The sequence below is a fragment of the Berghia stephanieae genome, chromosome 8, assembly GCF_034508935.2.
Source record: "Berghia stephanieae isolate SIO BIC M18660-M18661 chromosome 8, UCSD_Bste_1.3, whole genome shotgun sequence".
Taxonomy (NCBI): domain Eukaryota; kingdom Metazoa; phylum Mollusca; class Gastropoda; order Nudibranchia; family Aeolidiidae; genus Berghia; species Berghia stephanieae.
The window spans coordinates 4,993,907-5,019,854 of NC_088367.1; the positions used below are offsets into that span (position 1 = coordinate 4,993,907).

Below are 25,948 nucleotides of genomic sequence, written 5' to 3' on the forward strand. Positions count from 1 at the left end.
GATGATGATGATGATGATGATGATGATGATGATGATGATGATGACAAATATGAAGATGATAATGATGTAAAACTTAAAGGGGAATTCGATAATGAGTGAAAAAATAGGTTATTTGTCCTTTAAATGAATTAAATGAGTGGCTGAATTTATCTATTTATTTTTTTATCTACTAATTTATTTATTTATCTTTCACAGTATTGTCACCTCTTTACAGTAATAATTTAAGATCCCTAACCCTCTCCTTACCAGCCATTTTTAGATTTCCCCCGAAATTAGACTTTTCTTACTTAAACAAAAAAGTAACAAGTACATTCTATACAGAATGTTGTTCAGCAAAATGAGCTCTACAACACAATGTTAAGTATTTATTGCTGTAATCAAAGCATTTCTTTATATTTTGTGATGTACAAGAGAAATCAGAATGAGAAAATTGTTGGTAATGAGAGGGTTAAATAGTCAAGCACTCTAAAGATTCATTAACTATTAACATTAATACCAAAAGAAATATCTATTTATTTATTCATTTATCTCTTTATTATGTATTGAGTTACTGGTTTATTTATCTATTTATTTAATAATGAAATGTGATGTAGTAGAAACAATTCAATTTTTTTTTTCTTAATTACCGGTGTGGATGACATCTTGATCTTCCCAGACTGATCCAACTGTCTCCCCAACTGGCCAAAAGAATTTGAACCCCAGGAATAGACATTTCCACTCTCTGGCAAAGGGTAGAGCAGGGTGTGAATAGTAGGAGAATTTGAAGATAGATACATTGAAACATTGGGGGTCCTGATAGCTCAGTTGGTAGAGCACTCGCTTCACACGCAAAAGGACTGAGATCGATCCCGGGTGCAGTCGAGATTTTATCTGACCCCCCTGTCCACCCAGCAGTGAATGGGTAGCTGAGTCTGTTAGATTTGGTGGAAAGTACTTTGAGATAGACTATTATCCTATCCAAAGGATAGCAAGCAATTTCTATTGTCCATTTCACGCTATACAAACCAGGATAAACTCCGGCTCTATGGGCCAAATGGCTCTGAAGGACTACTTTTTACTTTAATTTGAAACATTATTCATGGAATGAGATTCCACTTGTCTTATGAGAGCCACAACCAATAATTTGAGCATTTATATAGCGCAATGTCAACTAAACCTACTCAAAGTGCTCTACAAGGGGTCCCAAGCTAATAAGCAACACTTAACATGAAGGAAGAGATATGATGCAAAAAAGCATTAGGGACATGAGCATTTGTATAGTGCAATATCAACAAAGCGTGCTAACAAGCGCTTTTTAAAAAATATTTTAATTGAGCTTTTATATAGCGCAATATCCACTAAACAAAGTGCCTTACAAAGGGTCCCTGACCAACAGCAATACGTAACATGTAGAGCAAACATGACACCTGTTAAGCGATAACACCATTTTTTCGACAGAGACAACGGTGTTGACCATTTTACACCTAAGTATGGTGAGAGAATGTGAGTAAAGAGCCTTTTCTAAGGACTCAACTATGCGCCGAGTGATGCTTGAACTCAGGACCTTCTGATCCGAAAGCGAGTGTCATACCAATATACCACATCGCCACACAATGGGTTCTTTATCCAAAAGCGACATTCAATGTAGTATGAGACATGATAGTGATAGGCACTATTACATTTTTTTCTGACAGAGAAAAGTCTGTTAACAACCAGGTACTTAGTTGAGTCCTTGGAAAATGCTTTTAACTCACATTCTCTCAAGTGTAAAACAAGTACCTGGTTGTTAACAGACTTTTCTCTGTCAGAAAAAAATGTAATAGTGCCTATCATGTCTCATACTACATTGAATGTCGCCTTTGGATAAAGAACACATTGTGTGGCGATGTACCACTCAGAGCGGGACTCGAACCCGGGACCTTCCAGACCAAAGGCGAGTGCCATATCACAAGGCCACATAGTCTATTTGCTTATGAAGCAAGAGCTTTACCAACTGATCTATGGGGACCTCGTTTGACTAGGAGTACTGAGTGAGAAATCAGGGCTTTTGAAATTTGTCAAAATATGAATTAACCAGTAGATTTTTGACCAATCAAAACATGGAATTTGTGACACACCTTCACACGTGCTCGGACAAACATACTTGGTTGTTTATAAACAATAATGTGAATGAAATCGACCTCTCTCTCTGATCATTGTTGTTGTTTTTATACCACCGAATGGGTGACTAGTTATCACACGATTTTCTCGATCAAACTATAAACGTTTAAGTTTACATTTAATATATGTAGTTATCTGTGCTGGTTCTATTGATAAAGTGGTAGAACAGCGGGTATTTTACTTAGACGTTTACCATCAACAGTAAAACCTGTGTAGCTTCCTATGTTATTTGTTAACCAATCACTACCATTGTTTACATTATGACAACTGTCCGAGAGGCGTGGTTATAGGTGTGGCCTATCTCAATATATCAAATTAATATATAAAGTGTTGCTATTGGTTCTTGGTTGTATATTTTTACATTTTTGTGCATTAGCATAGATAATATATGTATACATTGTCACCATAGATTCTCAACTTTGTGTTTATACATTTTCATGCATGCCACGTCTGTAAACGAATTTCCATTTTTTTGGGTGTATATCATATCTTATCTTATCTTATCTTATCTTATGTGTCTATTACCAGACAAAGCTACCATGAAGTCCCAACCAGAGGCAGCTTTTGCGATTTTAACCTTGAGCAAGGAAGTACATGGGCTGAACACATATGTCTTTGCGAGGTTCTCTCCTGGTTCTTTTGATGAATCACAGAGTCCTAGTTGGCCTCTGTCGTTATTGCCACATGTCAATAAATGACCATCTCCTGAATGGGACAATGCAAGGGATTGGAGGTGGTGGTGGTGATGATGATGATGATGATGATGATGATGATGATGATGATGATGATGATGATGATGATAATGATGATGACGACGATTATGGTATGATCATTTGTCAAAAATGATTTTTTATTAAACAGAAAAGAAAAGACAAAGAGGAAGAAGAAGAAGAAGAAGAAGAAGAAGAAGAAGAAGAAGAAGAAGAAGAAGAAGAAGAAGAAGAAGAAGAAGAAGAAGAAGAAGAAGAAGAAGAAGAAGAAGAAGAAGAAGAAATATCGATTTACTTATTTACTCTGACTATGACTATGAGTGGTCTTAGGCGTCTATTCAAGTTATATCTCAGGAGAATGAAACAATATTGCTTTTTTTTATTTATCAATATATCATATCAATATCATCATCATCATCATCATCATTCTCACCATCACCATCATCATCATTAATTTCTTACTTCTGACGGTGACAGATAACGAAAACACCAAGAGAAAATTAGATTCCACTACATTGGACCATACTATTTTGACAAGTAAAAATGACATACACACCTACAGTTTGGGTTGGCAAAGCTAAAGGAGCAAACCTGTGACTATAAACGAGAAGGCGCCGCCACCTCCAATACAGGATACGCCCGTGTGCTCAACATCTCTGGGCAGATGGTTGACGGAGGCTGGGAGTAACTGGTCATCTGTGTGACCCAGACCTAACTGTCCTTGACCATTGGCTCCCTACAGAAATAGCCAGAGGGGAAAAAAAAATAAAAGAAACAATTAAAATATAAAACGTTCCCTGCATTCGTCCCAAAGAGGTAATTTTTCTCTAGGGTCTATACACAGGACAGACTTGAATAATTTAGGCGTCAGACGCAGCTCAGCTTGAGAGATAAAAGAAAAGAAAAAAAAATTATAAAAATGTTCTCTGTATTCATCCCAAAGAGGTAATATTTCTCTGGGGTCAATAACCGGACAGATTTGAATAATTTTTCGAGTCAGCCGCAGCGCAGCGCCGCAAGGTGAGCTAGGACGAGATGACCTGATCAATGCCACACAACAAACGGAGGTCGGTTCCGCTTGGTTAACGACGCAAAGACCAGGCCCCTGTATCAAGATGCTTACCAGCAGAATCACTAAAAAAAAAAAAAGAATAAGAGGAACAAAACCGTGAGAATAGAAACTCACAACATTGCCATCCAGAAATATAACAGACCAACACACAAAACTATGCGTAATCTTGATCGTTTATAGTCTGGTTAATACATTTTAGAAAGAATGACTCATAAACGTGGATGGCAAAAAAAAAATAAATAAAAAAAGCAATAACAAAGACCTGAGTAACCTCATCTTCATTTTATCTATAGCGCAATATTCATTTCTGCATTCAAGTAACGATGCATGCAGCCGTACTCTGACATTTAAAAAAATAATTTTTCATTTAGGTCAGAAAACTTATAATTCGAATATCAAGACGACCACCCCCCCCCCCCCCCCCCCCCCCCCCCCCCCCCCCCCCCATGCCCACAACTTGTTATAACGTCTCAAACCTGTAACTTCATTGCTTATACAGTAAAAATCGGCTAGATCGATAATCAATAACTTGGTATTCTATTTTGGTTGTATTTCGGTTTAGGCATACCTCAAATGGTTTTATAAGGATTTTCAAGGGCCATTATTTTCTCTATTATTATTCACCCCACTGTCGCACACAATGCAAAGGATACGATTCTCCAACTTTGTAACTTTCTGATTGAATTAGTGTATTGTGTTTGTGTGTGTATGAGGGATTGGAGGGGGGTGGGGGGGGGAGGGGAGGGCTGTGTTCACACAAACAGCGTAATGGTTGTAGGTGCAGACGTCATAACGGGCATTTTGTTCAGATATGTATTTTTTTCCATTGGTTATTCGGTATTTTCTTTTTCTGTTCATCAATAGTGGATTTCGGTTCATTAAAAGTTGTTTAACAAAAGCAAAGAGGGGAAAAAATGATATCATTTTAATTTCTTTTCGGTTTAGACGTTTTCTGTTTAACCGGGTTTTACCATAAATTTAGATTATTAATGAAGAAGAAAAAGAATTAAGAATGTAAATAAATATTAAATGCATGAAGAGCGTATGTGAGCCTTTTCTCCTGCAACGGAGAGAGCGTGCCTTTTAAATCAATTTGAACCATCCGCTCGTAGCCCATTTTGTGTATAAAATATCAATAAGTTGTTATATATCAGCTTTGGTGGCATCCGTTCATTTTTCGTCCATTAATCAGTCTCTATGCTTAAACCAAAGTAGATCTAATTCGTAATGGATATCGGAGTCCCAGGAATTTTGGTTTAACTGGATTTTACTGTACGTCGATTGCATCGAACTGCTATAATGATCAACAGATCCCTGTGTAGCTAAAAAAACCCAACAAAAACAAAGAAACAAAAACTCCCCGAAAAACAATAATAAACAAACAAAACAAAAACAAAACAACCCCCAACAAAAACATAATATACAAACAGAACAAAACAAACAATAGATAAAATAAATAATAACAACCACATAGTCCTAAAACCCTACCCGTCCTTCAAAAATGAACATTTGGCAAAGTAAAATCGTTTTTTTTAAAATACTTATTTTTTGGTCCGAAAACTGATTACTTCGAATTTCACTCACGATAAACCCCCAACAAGTCAAAGTTGTCAAAAACTCGTGACTTCAAATTTAAAGGACATAAAGAGTGCATGTGAGCCTTTTCTTCTACCACAGACTTAGCATGTCGTCTCTTCATCCATTCGTGGTCTAGTGTGCCATCTTGTGTGTGAATTAATCATTATTATTCCATTATATACAAAATAAAAGAAAGAAAGAATTGGCAGTGGCTTGTTCAGACTAAGCCTTAGTCCGTCTAACAGTCATTCAAATTCAATAGTGTTAAACAAAAAGGTGACGCGGTCGGGAAGCGATTTCCAAACACACTCTTAATCATAGTCTCGTTTATTTTATTTCAACTCGTGAAATAAGGAGTTATACTCAGTTATAATAATCAACTGTAGCACTCATGAATAAGCAGCTTCTGTTGATTTTCCTCAGTTTTTAAACGGGACTGGCTTTTGAATTTTAGTTTAACTGGTTTTGACTGTATGTCAATTGTATCCAGGTGTTGATCCTGATTACAGCTACCATGAGCATCACTGTAGGTTTTTTTTTTTTGTTTGTTTGGAAAGCTTGTCCTTCGAAAAATGCACAATTGGCAAAGTAAAATTGAGTTCCTTTGATTTTGAGAGTAAAAAGCATTTCCAAAAGTATAAGTAAACGAGCAGAAAATCAATATGAACGACACGCAGTTTCAGTTCACCACCGTTTTGAAATAATAATAACATGAATACTTCTGATACATACTGAGGAAAAAAATGCAAAAATTAATATAATATGATAATTTAGAAGACTGTATTAAGAGAGAGAGAGAGAGAGAGAGAGAGGGGGGGGGGAGGGAGGAGAGAGACGCTCTCGGTGTTTTTGCGGGAACTTCATCGCAAGAAAAATATAAACCCATAAAACACGGCGGTGAATCACGGCACGAAACATACACACCAAAGCCCGCGCTGCTCAGTTCATTCATCCACTCTTCGTTTTAATCACTCGTTTCCCACCACAACTCATAGGATCTGTGTTTCCCACGCAAGCCAAACCGCTCCTCAGTCGTTTTCTCTCGTTCTTTTCTTACCCACGAACAAAGCGTTGTCCTCATATCGATCCTGGTCGCTTCCCTCTGCCCTCGGTTGGTGCTACAACCCGTCGCCGGATCCTCCATATTTATAACCTCATTGCACAGCGTGTTCTGTGCTCCTTTCTCTTCTCGTGTTATGTCGACGGTAGGAACGTTGTTGGAATCCTTTGCTTGTTCACCACACAAGTCCAAAGCCTGCATCGATTGGCTGTTCCATCAATTGGTAACACCTGCGACGATAAAGAAAATTAAAAACATGAATGAAATTAAGCGTAAACAAATGCAAAATTAATGTTAAGAAGTTAAATTGGTCATTCACAAACGAGAATATCAAATTTTGGAATGAAACTAGGAATTATTTAAAATGGGGAAATTAAAAAACAAAACAACAAAAAATCTTTGGCCGAGACGCCGGTCAGTGACCACCACGACACACCAACCAATAGCAAGGCAGGTTCGACTTGGCTGCCGAGTGCTAGCCTAGCATTCCGTGATTCGCCGTCGCCTCACACAAAACGTAGCCAATCATTTCCAAAGTTGAAACGGCTATCCAGCGTTATTTCAAGCTTTTTAAACATTTGTTGTGATAAATTAATTATACATGGATTACTTACTTCTGGGGGTAAGTTAAATAAATTGTTAGCAGTTTCTTAGAAAGATGATTTCAATACAATAGACAGTCTTCCCCTGATTTCAAATGCCAGCCACAAGTCTGCCATGGTCCTGTGCAAGAGATTCTTTGTTTGCTGGTTGGATGAAGGCTGCGCAGTAATTTATGCAGATTCGACTCGGGGAAGGCCATGAAATTCTGGGCCATCCTTACCTTTTCAAAGGCACCTCCCTGTCCATTCTCTCGTTTCTGATTGTTCTTCATAACCAGTAGGATCATTAACGCGAAATAAACTATTTATAAGTCAATACACGTGTAATTACTATTTACAAATTTACCAAAGTTAACATTCAATGTGACTTTCCGATTTTATTTCACAAAATTTGAAAACGCGAACTGTGAAAAATGACGCTTTCTTGCACTCGCCTATACAAAGAAGATTTCTACTCAACGGTGAGTCAATGTTGAGGCAAATAAATAGCATATCAAAGGCAATTTAGACACATTTTAGTCATAATTTTAACTACGATTCACATTTACATCAAGTTCATCAAGTACTGATGTAAATAGCGTAGATATCAATTATTGATCGCTTGCGAACGTGTTATTTAATTTTTGAATAAACAATCTGCAGAAAAGACAGGCAGGCATTGACGAACTCTAGCCCTAGCTACCGTGCCGCAATGAAACGGGATACTGCATTGACAACTTAATAATCAAAAACTCTTTTAATAAAATAATCAATTGGTAAAATTACTCCCATTCAGCGAATGATTCATTGAGTTTTGAAACTGAACTGCTAGACTAGATAGATGATTTGATTGATCAGTTCCCCGTGTCTTGGTGATGGACGGTGGTCATCGAAACTTGGGGATGCTGCCTTTGTATTTGTATTTGTATGGCGCCTTGGGGGTGATGATATTACTTCTACTTCTAGATAGATATTTACTATGACTCTTACTCTTACTCTATTACCACCCATATCATGCCCTGCCCGAGTCTGAATGGTGTTTTTACCCACAAAAACAGACAAAATATAGAAATCATAGACAGTCAGGGGAGAGAGAGAGAGAGAGAGAGAGGGGGGGGGGGGGGGCCTATACTGTTAGCATTGATAATGATTTAAATAAAATAAATGCCAGGAAAATTCAGATTACCTTGTTAAGCAGAGTAAGAATCAACCTTTTAGTTTTGATTTCATATATCATTTGTAGATATTTTTCATGTCTAAAGTCTAATTAATGGAAACCTTTGGTTCAGGCTGCAGCTCCACCAACCGTCTTTTTTTCATTTGATAGTCAAAGTCAATCCTTTTTATCTCTAGTTATGAAATATCTTTTTGCAGGAATTATCAATGATTTTATCTTGTGCAATTCACTGAAATTCAAATTTGAAGACAATTAGTCTGACTGGACGCTCCATCCAGGTAAAAAACAGTTTGAGAATTGGTTTGTTTCCGAACAGTCTGTAAGAAGTATTGTTGAAAAGTCAGACATATTATATAAAACGTATAAGTTATACGTTATAGTTATAATATAACACAAGGAGTGTACATTAGACTAAACTGGTAACGGTCAAAGTGAATATTGAGTTGTCGAAAGAATTTTACAATTTTTGCTCCTTTACATTATTCGGATCTGAGGATTATCCCCAGATAAGTAAGAATGTATATTTTAGAGATGTGGAGATTGCGTTTACTTAAACTCTTTGTCTATTTGGATTATTTTTACATATCAACATTGGGTGATCTTCTTCAATAACCTTTATTTTCTATATTTTACAGTGACACAATGTTAACGAATTCAATGACATCATTTCTTTAATTTAATACTATTACTATTACTCATTACACTCAGACTTACGTAGCCCGCCTAACAGGCCGACATGTTTTGTGTCGCTCTCTATGTTCTTCTGTGTTATAATATTTTTATTCGTATTTTGATCTATATTTCTTTGGATTTTTACACATACATAGTGTAACACACCTAACAGGCAGACGTTGTGTTTTGTGCTGTCATAAATTGGATGTTTTCACTGTTTTCTCATTGTAATTCCAATTTGATTTTTATATCAATTAATGAACTTTTTAAATGATTTTTTTCAGAATGTCAATGTCAAACCCAGAAGACTCTACTCAGATGGTAAAATTTGATGGAAGTACAGCAAACGCCAGCAGTGATGAATTTTGACCCAAATCAAGCCGGCATGGGTCATTACATGCAGACCCAGAATTCGCTACAGCATTTCCAGTTGCCAATACAACAGTTACAAGGTCAAGGACAAATACAACTGCCAGGGCAGGTAGGATAGTTTGCCGTTCATTATCCTACCCTTAAATTTATAGAGGACGTGAGGATGAATTGGGTGTATTGATTTTTCATTTACGGTAAATTTTACTTTAACTCTTTAAGGTTCAACCCGACAAAAACCGACAACGGCCAAATATTCATGGGCGGGGTAGTCAAGACTGGCCTCAGTAAGTAAAATCCAATCGTTGTTAAGGAAATGACAGGCCTGACAGAACAAATTTGTTCGATTTTCCATGCATATGAACTCGAGAGAGTAAAGACAAAGATAGTGGGATTTTATTTTGGAATTTTTTTCTCCATTTCCTTTAATTTTGAAAATAAAGATGAGCTATGTAGGTTGATTAATATTGAAAAATATTGATTATGAGCTGTAAGACTGGTTTTCTTCCAAATTATGATTTCTGTCATTATTTGCCACTTTATGACAGCCATTTTCAAAAGAGAAACAAATGTGATGGAATTTAGGCTTCAGTTGAAGATACTATTGTTAAGTTTGGACTAACTGGTTTACAAAATCGCGTAAAATTTAAATCATGTGGAAAATAATTTTAAAATCCTGTCATTAATTTCTTATTGTACTTTAGCAGTTTAACACAGTTCATTTTAATTGTATCTTTGTCGTAATATTGGATGCTGTGAACATTTTAATATGTAAGATTCACTTTTTAATCCCTCTCTACATGCTTTTGTTTTCAGCAGCTTCCCATTCTTCAGATTGGTCAAGGCCAGTTTGTCCTCAACCAAAATCAATTACTTCAGCAATTAGGCCAAGGCCAGCAGATTCAATTAGGTCAAGGTCAAGCTGCCATCCAACTCCCTGGTCAGCAAGGCCAGGCTATACAGTTACCTTTACAGCAAGCTCTCCAGCTTCAAAATCAACAAAATGCCGCCGTGGCGGCTGCAGCAGCAGCTGCTTCGGCTCAACCTGTCCAAATACAAGGTCAAAACGGACAAACAATTCAACTCCAGAACCAAAATGGGCAGACCATTCAGTTGCAGGGTCAGAATGGTCAACCGATACAACTTCAAGGCCAAAATGGTCAGCCCATTCAAATTCAGACTCCGAGTGGTCAAACCATTCAGTTCCAAGGCCATCAAGGCAACCAAACTATTCAGCTACAAAACGCTGCTGGTCAACAACAACAACAACAGATCCAGCAGTTTCAAGGACAGCAACAACAAGGTCAACAGCTTCAACAAGCACAAGCAGCAGTGGCTGCAGCAGCAGCTGCTGCAGCTTCTCAAGGACTGCAAATTCAGACTGCTAACGGCCAGACTATACAACTTCAAGGGCAACAACCTCAGCATCAAACAATACAATTACCAAACGGGCAGCAAATTCAATTACAAGGCGCTGTAGGAGGAGGAGCTCATGCTTTTCAGCAACTTCAAAGCCAGCTGGGACAAGTTGCAGCATTACAACAACTCCAGCAGCAACAAAATCAACAGACACAGCATCATCAACAGCAGCAGCAAATTCAATCCGCCATTCAGATCCCTGGACAACCTGTCCAGATTGCATACCTCCAAGGTCAGCCATGCCAGGTGGTCAATGTCCAAGGGCCCAATGGGCAAATTTTACAGCAAGTGGTGAGTTCATTTGTTGTGATTTTCATACCAGTAGAAAATAAATGTGATAGACATTATTTAACTGTTGCCCACAGTGCCACTGTCACTGATATTATGTCTTATTCGTGAAATCGTTTTCATCTGTTCAACAATTTATAATATAAAACATCCCTCTAATTACAACAACAACAAAAAACAAACTTAATACAGAGCAGATTTATATGTATCATCAAAATGCCATCATGTCCCCTGGTTATACACTCTTAACTTATAAAGAGCACATTTTTACCAATAAGTTCGTTATAGGGCTCTTATTATCGCTGATATTATAAGTATAAGGATAAATGTCACATCACTTGTTTCATTGCTTGGATTGGTACGATGTGTTGGCGCTGTGCGTGAGTGTCACTTCTTTTCCCCTTTCACATAAAAAAAAATGCATAAAATGCATACCTGGCCAATAACAGAGTGGTCTCTGTCAAAGAAAACTGTACCAGTGCCTCATGGCCATCATAAGTGTTGCCTTGGGACATTGATTATTTATTGGATATGGGAAAACAGTATTTAAAAAGCTCTTTTTATTTTATTTTTTTTAATTATTTTTTTTTTATTGAATTAATTTATGGTTACCTTTACAGGTGCCCCTGATGTTGGGTGGAGATCAATTAAATAATCTCATCAACCCCTTACAACAGCAGGTATACTTTTTTTTAATACAATATTTTTTGCCCAGGTATTTATACTAGTACTAGTTTTCAGATTAATTTGGGATCATGAATTGTCCTGTAACGTCTTTCTTCTATCTTTAATTCTTCATAAAATTTGATACGCTGTGGTTCAATCTTTTCTTTATAAAATTTACTCTCTTGTTTGAGTGTCTGGATTTCAAAATTGTATTTATACACGTTTATGTGGTCTTTGGTATCTTATAATTATAATGTCAAAGAAAACAAATATCATTGTTCAGTCGAGAAACATATTTTCCAGTGAAAGGAAATATTTTATACCAATACTTTAAGATAAATTTTGAGTTTTGGTTATAATTATAAGCAAAACTCAAACTTTTCCTTAAAGTTTTGGCATGAATATTTCTTTTCACTGGAAAATATGTTTCTCGACTGAACAATGATATTTGTTTTCTTTGACATTATAATATCCCAATGACCACATAATCTTAAAGTGTTAAAAAAAACATGGCATAATAAAGTTGAGAGGTATTTTTTTTTATATATTGGTCTTAGTCTCAGGCAGATTATAATCAAAGCTGGACCCTTCCCCCCTCTCTCCCTCCTTCTTTTCCTTGTGGGGCTAGGAGGCCATTTTTTAATTTCCACTATCATCCTATGTATCTTTTGCTTACAATGCCAAATGTTTTTATGCTCTTGTTTATCAATGTTCTTTTTTAAAAAAAGAATTGACATCTCCGCTTCCTCTATTCTTACTTTAAAAAAAGAAAATTTAGACTTTTGTCTGAAGCTAGATCTTTTTTTTTTTTTATTAAGTAATGAATACATTTCTTTTTAAACAGATGATGCTCCAAGCCCAGGCTCAGAGTCAACAACAGCAGCAGCAGCAACAACAACAACAACAGCAACAACAACAACAAAATCAGATGGTGGGTCAGTTTGTGCAGACGGAGAGTGGTCTTGTCTGGCAGCCTACCAGTGTCGTCGGCAACTCTGTTGACAACAGCAATAGCAATATCGTTGGCAGCAGCGCAAGTAGCAATATCAATACAAGTTCAGCATTACAGTACCAGCAGTCAGGGACAACAGGTTTGAAGTTAATCATTTATATGATAATAAACCTGAAAATTAGATCTTAATTTTATCTAACAATGAAGTGGTTAGTCTGGTGAACATAATTTATATAAAAACTCTTTCAACTTAATTGTCTCTTTTATGTCTGGAGTCCAGAACTATAATATGTGCATGGCATAATCCATCGGAAGGTGAAAATTTTGGATTTGCATTTTTTTGCATTTTCTGAAAGATTATGCTCACCAGAGCATTGTAATCTTTATTTGAAGTAAATGGGGTGATTTTTCATGAAGTTATGGTCAGATGTATGGGAAAGGTATCCAGCTACTTTTCTCAAATTTCATACTTTTTCAACTTGACTAGCTATAAAAAATATTTAGAAGTGTAATTAAGCTTTGATATTTCCCGAAGATGTACGAAAAGGGTTGGTTTAATCTTTCAAGACAAGAACTCTTTTTTGATAAAAATTGACCTTCTAACTAAACTTGGCAATATCTCAGTTCAAATCTTTTCACCATCCGACTGAATATGTCATTCACTGTAACATATGTGAAGCTTTGTAGTCTAAGAATGGTGTTAGGTCCTGAGTGTAAGTCCTGCTGTGGGAGATGCATTTTGAGTCCTTGGAAAAGGCCCTTCACTGACATTTTCTCATCATACTCAGGTCTAAAATGAGTACCTGACCGATAATAGTGTTTTATGTGTACGGAAAAAAAAATGAAACAGCACTATGTAGGCATCCTGTCTTATCCCACATGTTAAATTTTGCTTTTGGATTTGGGACACCTTGTAAAGTGCTTTGAGCACATGCAGTGGACATCGTGCTTTTAAAAAAGCTGACTTTTAACAAAACTTAATTGTTTTTTTTTTTGTTTTTTTGTTTTTTTCTCTCAATAATTTCCCTTTGATAAAACTGTATTATATTTTGTCTCATTTCAAGTTTCCCAAAACCAGTCGTTGGACAGCACAGCTATTGCCAACCATCAGGACTTGGGCTCCACCAATGGGGGGGACGTCCACAGTCAAGACAATCTCCACAACGAATCTCATTCCAATAATCTAGTCAATGGGGATGCTGCTCCAGTAAGTTTTGATAATACAGTGAAAACTTTCTACATGAAAGTTGATTAATTGATATTAAGTTTCACCAACGATTAAAATAAATTTTGATTAATAATATAAGTGAGTAGTAGAGGTTACATAACATGCTATTTTTTTTTCTTTGAGCAAGAAATTTAGCCCCTATTGCTCATTTTCAGTTGCTGCATTTATCTGATGCCTGACTTATTTTAGCCATTTCTCTAGACCCTTAAGACATACAGTGTACCTCAGCTATAATGAAGTCAACGGGACTGAGGTGAATGATTGATATAACTAGCTTGTCACTTTTGATATTGATGTACAATATATAACCTTGTTAGGACTGAAAGTTGGTAAAAACAAAAGGATTACCCCCCTTGCCACATTGCCCCTCAAGCACCATGGCAATCATAGGATTGAACCTTAACCCCTGCTTTACGAATTAATAGACATTTCCCCCCTTCACCCCATTCCTTCCTCCTCGGCTAGCATCGTCTCAGAAATGTAATCTTAATGTATATAAAGCCGTTTTGATTTTTGCTTCTCTCCCTTCTCTCTCAGTCTCCCGTCCCTGGATCTACAAACACTACCACGACGAACTCAGCACCCGTGGGACGCATTCAGATCGCTCACGAAGACCCCGAAGAATCAGACGGACGACCGCTGTACGTCAATGCCAAGCAGTATCATCGCATTCTGAAGCGACGGCAAGCAAGGGCCAAGTTGGAAAGCTGTGGAAAAGTCATTAGGAAACGTAAGGTCAGTAGTGACTTGGATCACTGCTTTAACACTTCTCTTAATGGATGTTGTGATGGTTGTCGTCGTGCCCTTGTATAGCTGTTGTCTCGTTGCATACATGCCAAATCTTACGAATTTTTCGTATTTTTACGAATTTTAGACAAATTTCATGGCCAAATACTAAATTTTATTGAAAATTACGAATTTTTAATTCTTAGTAATACTTAATAATAAAAATAATAATAATGATAAGAAGAAGAAGAACAACTACTACTACGACTACTACTACTACTACTACTACGACTACTACTACTACTACTACTACTACTACTACACTACTACTACTACACTACTACTACTACTGCTACTACTACTACTACTAGTACTACTACTACTACTACTACTACTATTACTACTACTACTACTGCTTGTGGTTGTTCATACACAATTTCAGAAATTACGAATTTCCTTGTCAAATTACTAAAAATTGACATAAAAATTACTAAATTTGAAGTTTTCAATTTGGCATGTCTGCCCTTGTATAGCTGTTGTCTCGTTGTTAGTGTGAAAGTGGGTCATGGAAATGCATGCTGGGTGGCTTTTAAAAGGGTAAGGTTTGGGGTTTGTTTTTTTTTTCAATTAAATCAAAAAATTTATTGAATGAGAATCAATTTGTTGTGTAGGTGATTACATGAGAATTACCACTGAATGGATGCCTCTCTCTCCCTCTTTGTAACCATTTTATTTTTTCTTACGACAAACTTGTTTTAATTCAAATGGGTGCTCTAGTTTTTATTTTTATTTATTTACTTGTTATTTTATAATTCAAATGGGTGCTCTAGTTTTTATTTTTATTTGTTAAAAATTTTTTTGACTTGTTTGCATGTTGTTTTTATCAGTTGTCTTAGGCTAACATCCTAACTCTAATCACTCCTACTGTAAGTCTCACATACATACTAATTATCAGTGCTGATGGTTTTCCTCGGATCCGCGGAAATCCGCGATTTTGGAGTCCAGAGGAGGAATTTCCTCCTTTTAAAAATTAAATTTTCTTGAAACAATGTGCTAGCAATTAGAGAGGTGATGTGTGGTGGAACACACAGGTGCAGTTTCCCACTCTCCAGAAGTTAGTTAGAGTATCAATGAGAGTCTATCATCTCAATTGCTCTAAAAGTGGGGTTTATTGCAGTAAAAATGGGGCTTAAAGGCAATCGTTAAATATTTTCCTACTTTTTCACTTTTTGTCACCATCAGCACTGAATTATTAAAGCTTTAACACGTTAAAACTGTTGGGGTTGGTCCAGTAGATGTTATGATTACTGGTTGTAACTTTGCACGCTTCTGTTTTTGTCTTGATAACAAAAAGGTTGCCATAGAGATTGGGTAGATGTGCTTTCAAAGCGTTGAGTTTTGATTATAGTCCCTGTGACCAATAGAAAAGAAGAAAAAATATAAAATACACAAATGTGTGTATGGGGACAAAAATAATTCAATACTAAGTCGTTTTGAAAAACTAATTACAAAATTTGTTTTCATCAGTTTCTTTGGGATGATGATGACAAGTAAACCGTAATCTTAAAAAGACTCACCACAACCACTACATCAACATTCCTATCACCACTACTTTTACAACCAACACCTGTACTACAACAACCATCACATCATCATTCCTATCACCATTACTACTACAACCACCACCACATCATCATCCCTACAACCACTACTACAACAACCACCACCACATCATCATTCCTACTACCAATACAACTACATCCTCCACCACCACATCATCCCAACTATCACTACTACAACCACCCCACATCATCCCTACCACAACTATTACAACCACCACCACACCATCATTCCCAACACCTCTACAGCTACAACCACCATATCATCATCCTTATCACAACCCTACTACAACCACCACCACATCATAATCCCTATCGCCATCTTTTCTTACTGCTACTACATTATGTAGTTTGATCTTGGAGTCGGTTTGTGAGCCCTATTTGAACCAGTCACTTTTTCTCCGGTGCTTTTGATCTTACTTAAATCTATATTTTTTTTACAGCCCCATATATATTTTAAGTTTAAGTGCCGCTGAATGACCTACAAACATATACACGTGCACACACAAATCAATAAAATTCACTCAGTTCTTAAGTCTCGTTAATTTTTCACTTTCATCTTTCTGTACTCATCACTACATTCACTTTGAGCTCTCTCTCTCTCTCTCTCTCTCTCTCTCTCTCTCTCTCTCTCTCTCTCTCTCTCTCTCTCTCTCTCTCTCTCTCTCTCTCTCTCTCTCTCCCTCTCCCTCTCTCTCTCTCGCACACACGCACACACAAATCAGTAAAGTGCACCCAGTTCTTTCGCCTCGATAAGTTTTCACTTTTCATCTTCATGTACTTAACAATGATACACACACACACACACACACACACACACACACACACAAATCAGTAAAGTGCACCCAGTTCTTTAGCCTCAATAAGTTTTCACTTTTCATCTTCATGTACTTAACAATGACACACACACACACACACACACACACACACACACACACACACACACACACACAGGATTCAATAAAAATGTTAATTTCCTGGCAATTGCCAACATGAAACATACGTTAACTTAATATTTACGATTAACAAATAAAGCACATACACACCTAACAATAAAGTTCACTCAATACTTTAACCTCGGTTAGTTTTTCACTTTAATCTCTCTGTACCTATCACTATATTCACTTTGAGCAGTCTCTCTCTCTCTCTCTCTCTCTCTCTCTCTCTCTCTCTCTCTCTCTCTCTCTCTCTCTCTCTGCAAGCGCCGTAAAACACTTAAAAACAAACAAACAAATCTCTCTCTCTCTCTCTCTCTCTCTCTCTCTCTCTCTCTCTCTCTCTCTCTCTCTCTCTCTCTCTCTCTCTCTCTCTCTCTCTCTCTCTCTCTCTCATACACACACACACACCTGACCTCCCATAGTGGGCAAGGGGGTACATACTATGTCTTCTATCCCCTTATATCTATTTTCCAACATGCTTTCTGTCTTTGTCTTGGAGTGAGATTACTTGGTTTTGTCCTGGCCCTGGCCAGAGTCCTAACTGGAAGGGAAACAGTCAAATGCACAGTTATTGTTTTGGGAGATGATATTTTTTCCCTTGTAAATCATCTCTCTGTTATGTATTATTATAGTTGTTATTTTGAATGTATAATGTAAGCATTTGAGTGTATTCCTCTTTGTGCCCCAATGAGACATAGGTGATCGCAAACTAAGTACATTGGTGGTATGCTCTTGGAATCTACATCTGATCCCTTTTTGTTCCATTCCCCTATGTCTTACCTTTTGTTGGGTGCTTTAATTGTCATTCTAGAACTTTTTACTATCCCATTTTCATCCTTTTTACTGGCGCTGATATAACCTAAATATGTTACAAGCGCCATAAAACCCTTAAAAACAAACAAACAAAACACACACACAAACACACACTATCTTTCCTTCTGTCAGACAAACATAAATCTATAAAGTGGATCATATCCTTTTCACATCAGCCATCATTCTCTCTTTTCACCTTCAAGTACACACCTTATCACCACCAGCACCACTACCACTATCATCATCATCATCATCATCATCATCACTGCCACTACTACTACAACTACCACCATCGCCACACCATCATTTCATGAAGCACCACCATTACTACAACCACCTCCACCACATCATCATCATCACCATCATTGCCACCACCACTACGACATCATCACAACACTATCACCATTAAAACAACAATCACTACCACATCCTTACCACCACTGCTACAGCCTCCTCCAACACAACAATATCACCCCCACCACTTCTGCAACCACCACAACCACATACATTATCATTACTGCCACCACTACAACAGCCGCCATCATATCATTATTACCACCACACCTACCATTCATTTTAATATTTTATATGTCATAAATTGGTTTTGGAACTTTACTTGATTTGAAACAAGGGGTATTAGGATGATTATAGATCTCAATAGATTATATTTTGTTTGAAGAAATTCCTGTTTAAGCATTGAAATTGTTCGGAATTGTTTCTGAATTTATGTGAGCCAAATTTTAAGTTGGCATCTCTGGTCAACTTGAAACAATGGGATGTGGGCATTAATGAATCTGTGAATACGGGAGATGCATGTGGCGACTACCACTACTACTACAACCATCATCACATCATCATCCTTACCACAACTACTACAACCACCACCACATCATTATCCCTACCACTACCATTAGTAATGATTACTACAACCACCATGTTATAATTACACTTTCAGTTTTTGAAATTCCTCCGAGTGATGTTAGAAATTGCTGGGAGACACATTTTGGATTGCATCACAATAACTTTTAATGAAATTTAAATCTATAGGTTATTTTTGCATGGATGCTTCTTGATCTTAGCGCTGAAAAATTTCCTCCTTTTTAGTGACCAGTCATTCTCATCCCTGATTTTTTTAATTTTTGAAAGATAAAGACATGTAAATCAAAGGCAAATTCAAATTGGTCCACAAATGTTTTAGATCAAATAGAAAATTAAAACAAAACAAACAAACACAATGATATTTCCATTTCGGTAATATTAATTCTAGACGAGATGAACACACTCAAGCAGTCTCTTTGTCTTCATCTCACAATATAAGATATCTTTTTCATGTTTGACTCAGTTATACAAAGACATAACAAAAAAGGAAATGTGATTCATTTTGTAAAAAGATTGTCCAACCCTTTGGATCATTTTAAAATTATTTTTTTAAAATAAATTATTTGTCTCCTTAAACCAGCCATTAATCATAAACCAATGCATTTTATTTTTGGTTTATTCTAACGGCAATCAACTGTTTTTAATGAACAAGATTGTCGTAAATTCCAGTGATATTTAACATCTCAGTAACTTTGAGTTTGAATTTGAGTGTGTTGGTGAATTCCTGATCAGAATATAATCATGATGATACTTTGATGTTTTACACTGATTTCACGGTGATACGAAGCACATTGTTTGCTATTATGACAGACTACAGCAATCATTTAAAAATTATATATGACTTCAGTGGGTTGCTGATTGCTGTTGTAAAGAATCTCTCTCAGATAAATAATCTTTTTTTTTTTTTGTTATGTACAAATAGCAGCAATTTGATTTATTTAATTAGCTTTGTTTTGTTTTGTTTTTGTTTTTTTTAATGGAGAATGTTTTAACATACTCAATGCAATTTTACTAATTATAAGTCTGCATAATGTTGTTTTTTAAAAATCCAAAAATTATCTTTTAATGGAACATTTAAATGCATATTTTATAGATTTTTTATATTTATATATTTTATGTTCATTAGTTTTGATCTTTAATAGATGACAAACTCTTCAAATACAAAATGTGTATTTTAATGCATATAGTTGTAGTTGATAATTTAGTCTGCGAAAACAGATCTTCCATTGCAATTTTTTAAAAACGATTATTTTAGTTTTAACTGTTTTTAAATTGAAATTATTAATGTATTTTAGCAATAAAATGACAATTTAAAGACACTTTTCTTTGAGTCATGAAGTAGCTCTTGGTACAAAATGTGGTGGCCTGAGAAAAGTTATTGGATGTCGTAGAGGCTAATTTCAATTTTTTTTTAAAATGGAGGAAAAATAAAAATCCACCAGATTTTCTAGACTTGCTTTCATTCATAATTGGAAGACTTTCTCATGGCTGCATTCCTTGAAAATAAAGCTTGAAATGTTTTGATTTCATTTATTTTAATGCTCATTGGAGACTGAATGTTTCATAAATTATGCCATTTTGTCTTTTAAAAAAAAATTAGAATTAATATGGTGTTCATAAATGTTTATAATTTTGGCCTTATTTAAAATCTAAAAAATCTTAACTCGGAAAAAAACTTTCTCATGTCACCACACAAATCATTAATTAGACAGGACAGTTCTTACTGCTTTTATTTCTATAGCCTTATCAAAGATTACTTTCTCGTCCACCCAATCCCATAAAAACACCCGATACAAAACTGCGAACAACGACCTCAACAAAATCAACATCAACGACCTCAACAAAATCAACATCAACGACCTCAACAACAACGACCTCAACAAAATCAACACTGACCACTCCCATTTCAAAATGAACTCAACAACCCCTGCTGGCTGCCCTCTACTACAGAAATATCTCCACGAGTCTCGACACAAACACGCGTGTCAGCGAACTCGAGGCATAGGCGGTAGATTCTTCTCTGTCAAGATTGAACCTGAAGGAGAATTTATGCTCAAAGATGTAAGTACCTTCGTTCTGTTTACTGCAATTGAGTCTCTATTTCTTCCACCTTCTCTTATTATTTTTCTATCCCTCTGTCGACTTCATGCTTTCCTCTGTGTCTTCTTCTTTATTTGTATTAGCTGTCAGGGCCGAATTCAATGCATGACTTGTTTGATATAACTATCTTGTCAGTTTTGATATTGGTGTACAATGTATAACCTTGTTAGTACTTAAAGTTGGTAAAAACAAATGGATTATCCCCCTTGTCACATACTTCTGTTTTGGGTGATGATGGTAGTGTGTGTGTTAGGGTGTCCCGTTTCAGCTCTTTGAAAAGTTGGCTGCTATTTACCTGACAAAAGTGTGTCTGTGTGTGTGTGTGTTGGTTGTGGAGGGGTAGGGGGGGGGGAGGGTTGGAGGGAAATTTGGCCTGACACCTATAGGGTTAAAGCTTGAAGGAAATCTGACCCAACAAGGGTTCTGATTCTTTTCGGGACCGTCCCGGATATTTGAGATTTTGAAAGTTGAAATGAAAAAAATAGTTGCATGAAGAATACATACTTGCCGAATGTTACGAATTTTAGACAAATTTCATGGCCAAATACGAAATTTTATGGAAAATTACGAATTTTTCATTCTTAGCAATACTTAAATGATAATAAAAATAATTTTAATGATAACGAGAAGAAGAAGAATAACAACAACTACTACTACTACTACTACTACTACTACTACTACTACTACTACTACTACTACTACTACTACTACTACTACTACTACTACTACTACTACTACTACTACTATATTGATGATGATGATGATGATAATAATAATAATAATAATAATAATAATAATAATAATAATAATAATAATAATAATATTGTGGTTGTTCATACACAATTTCAGAAATTACGAATTTCCTTGTCAAATTTCTAAAAATTAACATTAAAATTACTAAATTTGAAGTTTTTAATTTGGCAAGTCTGAGAATATACAAGCAGATCTATCATTGAGTGTGAACACAGATCACCCCAAAGATGAACTTAGTTTCTCTCGTTTTTATTACCTCCATTTTATAAACATTTGATGAGACAGTACCAAGTACAATTTTAATAGTTAATCATTTTAATAATTAAAAAAACTTTTTTTATTCCACAGGATTCCAACAGTCCCATCAACATTTGTTTATCTGGCACCTCCCCAAATAGCCAAGTTGGTCACCACACTCCGTCCCCACCACACAATCAGTTACAGGTTGATTTGGGATCTTCTCACGTTTCTCTCAACGGACATTTATGACACACGTAGATAGACATGTGAACAGATAGATACACTTATGACAAAGTAACAGTTCTTTTAGAGCCATAAGGCTCATGTAGCTGGAGTTTTTCACAGTTTCTATTGCATTAAATAGACAAAAAATAGCATTTGCTGATTAGCCTTTTGATAGGACACTAGTCTTGTCACAAAGTACTTATAACCATATCCAACAGACACGAGTACCTAATCACTGCTGGGGTGACAGGGGGTGGGGCAGAGAAAAATATTGACTTGTACTGGTCTGGTCCCTTGATTTGTGAAGCGAGTGCTCTAGCAACTGACTTGTCTTGTGACTTCCCTTTGTTAAAATACAATTATGGCTAGCCTTTTACATCATCATCCTGATCCTGGTGTGGAATATTCAGTCATGACATTATCATCATCATGATTCTGTTGTGGAATATTCAGTCATTACATTATCATCCTGACCCTGGTGTGGAATATTCACTCATTACATCATCATCATCCTGGTGTGGAATATTCAGTCATTACATCATCATCCTGGTGTGGAATATTCAGTCATTACATCATCATCATCCTGGTGTGGAATATTCAATCATTACATCATCATCCTGGTGTGGAATATTCAGTCATTACATCATCATCCTGATCCTGGTGTGGAATATTCAATCATTACATCATCATCATCCTGGTGTGGAATATTCAATCATTACATCATCATCCTGGTGTGGAATATTCAGTCATTACATCATCATCCTGATCCTGGTGTGGAATATTCAGTCATTACATCATCATCCTGGTGTGGAATATTCAGTCATTACATCATCATCCTGGTGTGGAATATTCAGTCATTACATCATCATCCTGGTGTGGAATATTCAGTCATTACATCATCATCCTGGTGTGGAATATTCAATCATTACATCATCATCCTGGTGTAGAATATTCAATCATTACATCATCATCCTGGTGTGGAATATTCAGTCATTACATCATCATCCTGGTGTGGAATATTCAATCATTACATCATCATCCTGGTGTGGAATATTCAGTCATTCAGGAGAACTTATTTTACGGGTTCCGCCCTGGATCTTACAACGAGTTTGGAATTTTCCCAAAGAAATGCCACCAAAAGATTGATTAATTCCCCTTGTGAATTCCGGGAGTATGCTTGGAGATGAGTGTTTGTGTTACTAGATCGGACCGTTACTAAGAAAAATTTCATATTCCTTCCAACATGTCTTGAAATTGTCTTGAAGGCAAAGTCAGTTTTACTACATTGCAGATTTCATGGCCGTTGAGGATTCATGATATCTGAACTTTCTGAGTCCAATTTTCAGGAGATGAATCATCATTACCAATTTTCAAAATCGCAGTGGCTATTTTTACAGTCCCCTAAAGATGGTCCTTGGGACTCTATTTACAGTCATTTTCTCGTCCAACCTTTGCGTTTAGGTCACCAGGCATTATTGATATTATGTGCTTGGCTAAGAACCTTACAACATTGTCATCCGGAAGTAATGCGGACCAACACACAAAACTATGTGTAACCATGGACTTTTATAGTCTGGATAATACAGTTAAGTGAGAATTACTCATAAACGTGGGTGGCAAAAAACAATAACAAAGACTTGAGTGATGTCAACTTCTATCTATCTATAGGTACATCATGCTTTGTAGTCTCTTGTACTGTTTGATCTAGCTTATCATAAAAGCTTTATTTCTCATCCTCACTCTTGTCCTCTTGTGGGCCATAACAAACAATGACTGTCAATTTAGCACATTTTGAGTTGATTCTTGCCTTGAGCAATCGTTCTCCCATTGACTTCTATTCTAGTAGAGTCTTTCTTGATTAAACAAAAATAAATAATAGACAAGCGACGCTGTTTAAATGTAAAAATAGCCCCGAGAACCGTCTTGACGGGACTAAAAATTGCCACTGCGTTTCAAAATTGTAGAATTTGCCAATGAAAGTATAGGGTTAGCTGTAGCCATTTATTGACCTAGCATGCTCGATTTAACCTGGAAAATTTCCAACCCTAGGATGAGCACCTGTGCACTACTTTGGTTTAAGGTGAATGCTGTTCAATGGAGTTTTAAAACTTTTTAAATGTGAGTCATAGAACGTGCTTATTGCAGGATAAACATTGACCTGGTTATCAAAAACTCTCTTGATTTGAGCTGATGAGTTTGATAAATGTTGGTTTGTTTGTGTTCATGCTGTAGTTATAAGTGTTTTGGTTATAATATTCAAATTGTGATAATGAGAGAAGAATTGATCTGACCTGATGAATGGAGAATGGGTGAATTTCCACTTTGAACTTGTGTGGGGGAGGGGGGGGGGGTGCATTGGCCGTCATGTGTCGTTGGATTTGCCACTAGTTTCCACCTTTAATCACAAAGTGTTTCAAGCACAATAAATTCCCTTTAAAACACAGAAAAGCAGGCTTGATCCAGATCTGCAATTAGTACAGATTTAATCGGTAAATGATTGCCTACAGATTTTATTAAAGCCAAAATTTGCCAAATTAAATTTTATTTTTTCTCTCTAGATTTGGCTATTTTTTTCTTCAAAATTTAAGAGGAAAATAGTTGAAATTGTTTTTATTTTTGCAAGAAATGAATGTGTTGCCAAACATAATTATATCACATCATTTACAAACCTTTGTAACTCTCTCGAGTTCATATGCATGGAAAATCAAACAAATTTGTTTGATTTTCAATGAGGGTGAACTCGAGAGAGTTAAAGTGACAATTCATAGAAATTAGGTACTGCTGAATTGTTTCCTTGAATTTCGGTGGGGGGGGGGGGGGGGGGGGGGGGGGGGTTTCCCAAAGATATACTGATTTTTTCTTAGTTATTTGTGGCAGGTCTGATGATGTAGGTAATAATATTCTTGTGCTATATTTGGAATGGGAGTTTTGCTTGACATCAGCATTTGTTGATATTTGGTATTGTTAGAAATGTGACGTGTTGAAAGCCATTTTTTGTTGTTGTTGATGGCTTAGCATCTCCTAATCTTAGTTTTAATTATAATTATAAATAATGGTGCTGTGCAAAGTAAAAAAAAAAAAAAGAGCAGTCCTTCAGAGTCATTAGGCCCATGGAGCCGGAGTTTATCCTAGTTTCTATAGCGTGAAACGGACAATAGCAATTGCTTGCTATCCTTTGGATAGGACGCTAGTCTATCGCAAAGTACTTTCCACCAGATCTAACAGTAACAGATCCAGCTACCCGATCACAGAGGGGTCAGAATAATCTCGACTACACTCGGGATTGATCTCGGTACCTTTGCGTGTGAAGCGAGTGCTCTACCAACTGAGCTATCACGACCCCCAAGAGCAAAGATTAGAGCCATTTGAATTTGGCTTCTTCAAGACTTTTATGAATCTGGTCCATTAAACTCTGAGGAGGAGGAGAAAATATAAAGATTTTTTTTTTTTATGAATGTGGCTGGTCTATGCATGTTTGCACATTCGTCAAACGTATTACTTAAAGGTTGAAAGTTGACATTTGTTGTTATTTATTTGTTGATGTATCTGCTGATTGTGATGGAATTGGTTTAATGATGAATCAAGACTGTTGACTGTCTTTAGATCAGGGTGTTCATCCACACATCTATTTCACTTACATGTGCCCCATCGCTTCAATCTAGTGTTGTGTCAAGATGCTGAATACTGAGCGGGTGGTTGGATGGGAGCATCACCCTTGAATCATATACCTATGATGTTCGCATG

At 36.4% G+C, this 25,948-nt stretch overlaps 2 protein-coding genes across 9 annotated transcripts in view; one reads left to right on the plus strand and one right to left on the minus strand.

Annotated features, from left to right (window-relative positions):
• Window positions 1-7,315, minus strand: part of LOC144978061 (secretion-regulating guanine nucleotide exchange factor-like) — an 18,108-nt gene extending 10,793 nt beyond the window's left edge. Inside the window, exons 1-5 of the mRNA XM_078923573.1 lie at window positions 7,174-7,315; window positions 6,557-6,789; window positions 3,441-3,585; window positions 2,665-2,844; window positions 627-721 (exon numbers count right to left, since the gene is read on the minus strand). Of these exons, the coding sequence (XP_078779699.1) occupies window positions 627-721; window positions 2,665-2,844; window positions 3,441-3,585; window positions 6,557-6,760 (624 nt within the window). The 5' untranslated portion in view covers window positions 6,761-6,789; window positions 7,174-7,315. The remainder of the gene's footprint in view (window positions 1-626; window positions 722-2,664; window positions 2,845-3,440; window positions 3,586-6,556; window positions 6,790-7,173) is intronic.
• On the plus strand, window positions 7,037-25,287 carry LOC144978060 (uncharacterized). 8 transcript variants are annotated; one of them, XM_078923564.1, is made up of 9 exons: window positions 7,037-7,181; window positions 9,274-9,470; window positions 10,175-11,068; window positions 11,686-11,745; window positions 12,576-12,822; window positions 13,748-13,890; window positions 14,449-14,646; window positions 20,837-20,947; window positions 22,088-22,360. In XM_078923564.1, exons 2-9 carry the CDS (start codon window positions 9,321-9,323, stop codon window positions 22,226-22,228), a joined length of 1,944 nt encoding a protein of 647 aa, XP_078779690.1. In that variant the 5' UTR covers window positions 7,037-7,181; window positions 9,274-9,320; the 3' UTR covers window positions 22,229-22,360. The 8 variants fall into 8 exon arrangements, with proteins under 8 accessions (XP_078779690.1, XP_078779695.1, XP_078779698.1 ...); XM_078923569.1 differs by having other exon boundaries at window positions 7,052-7,181; window positions 14,449-14,641; window positions 22,088-25,287; XM_078923566.1 differs by having other exon boundaries at window positions 7,057-7,181; window positions 10,178-11,068.
• The last annotated feature ends 661 nt before the right edge of the window (window positions 25,288-25,948 follow it).

Coding starts and splice junctions, on each gene's coding strand:
- LOC144978060 (XM_078923564.1), top strand. CDS start 9,321: ATGGAAGTACAGCAAACGCCAGCAGTGATGAATTTTGACCCAAATCAA. Junction 11,069..11,685: donor GGCAAATTTTACAGCAAGTG/GTGAGTTCATTT, acceptor TTACCTTTACAG/GTGCCCCTGATGTTGGGTGG. Junction 14,647..20,836: donor AAGTCATTAGGAAACGTAAG/GTCAGTAGTGAC, acceptor CCTCTACTACAG/AAATATCTCCACGAGTCTCG.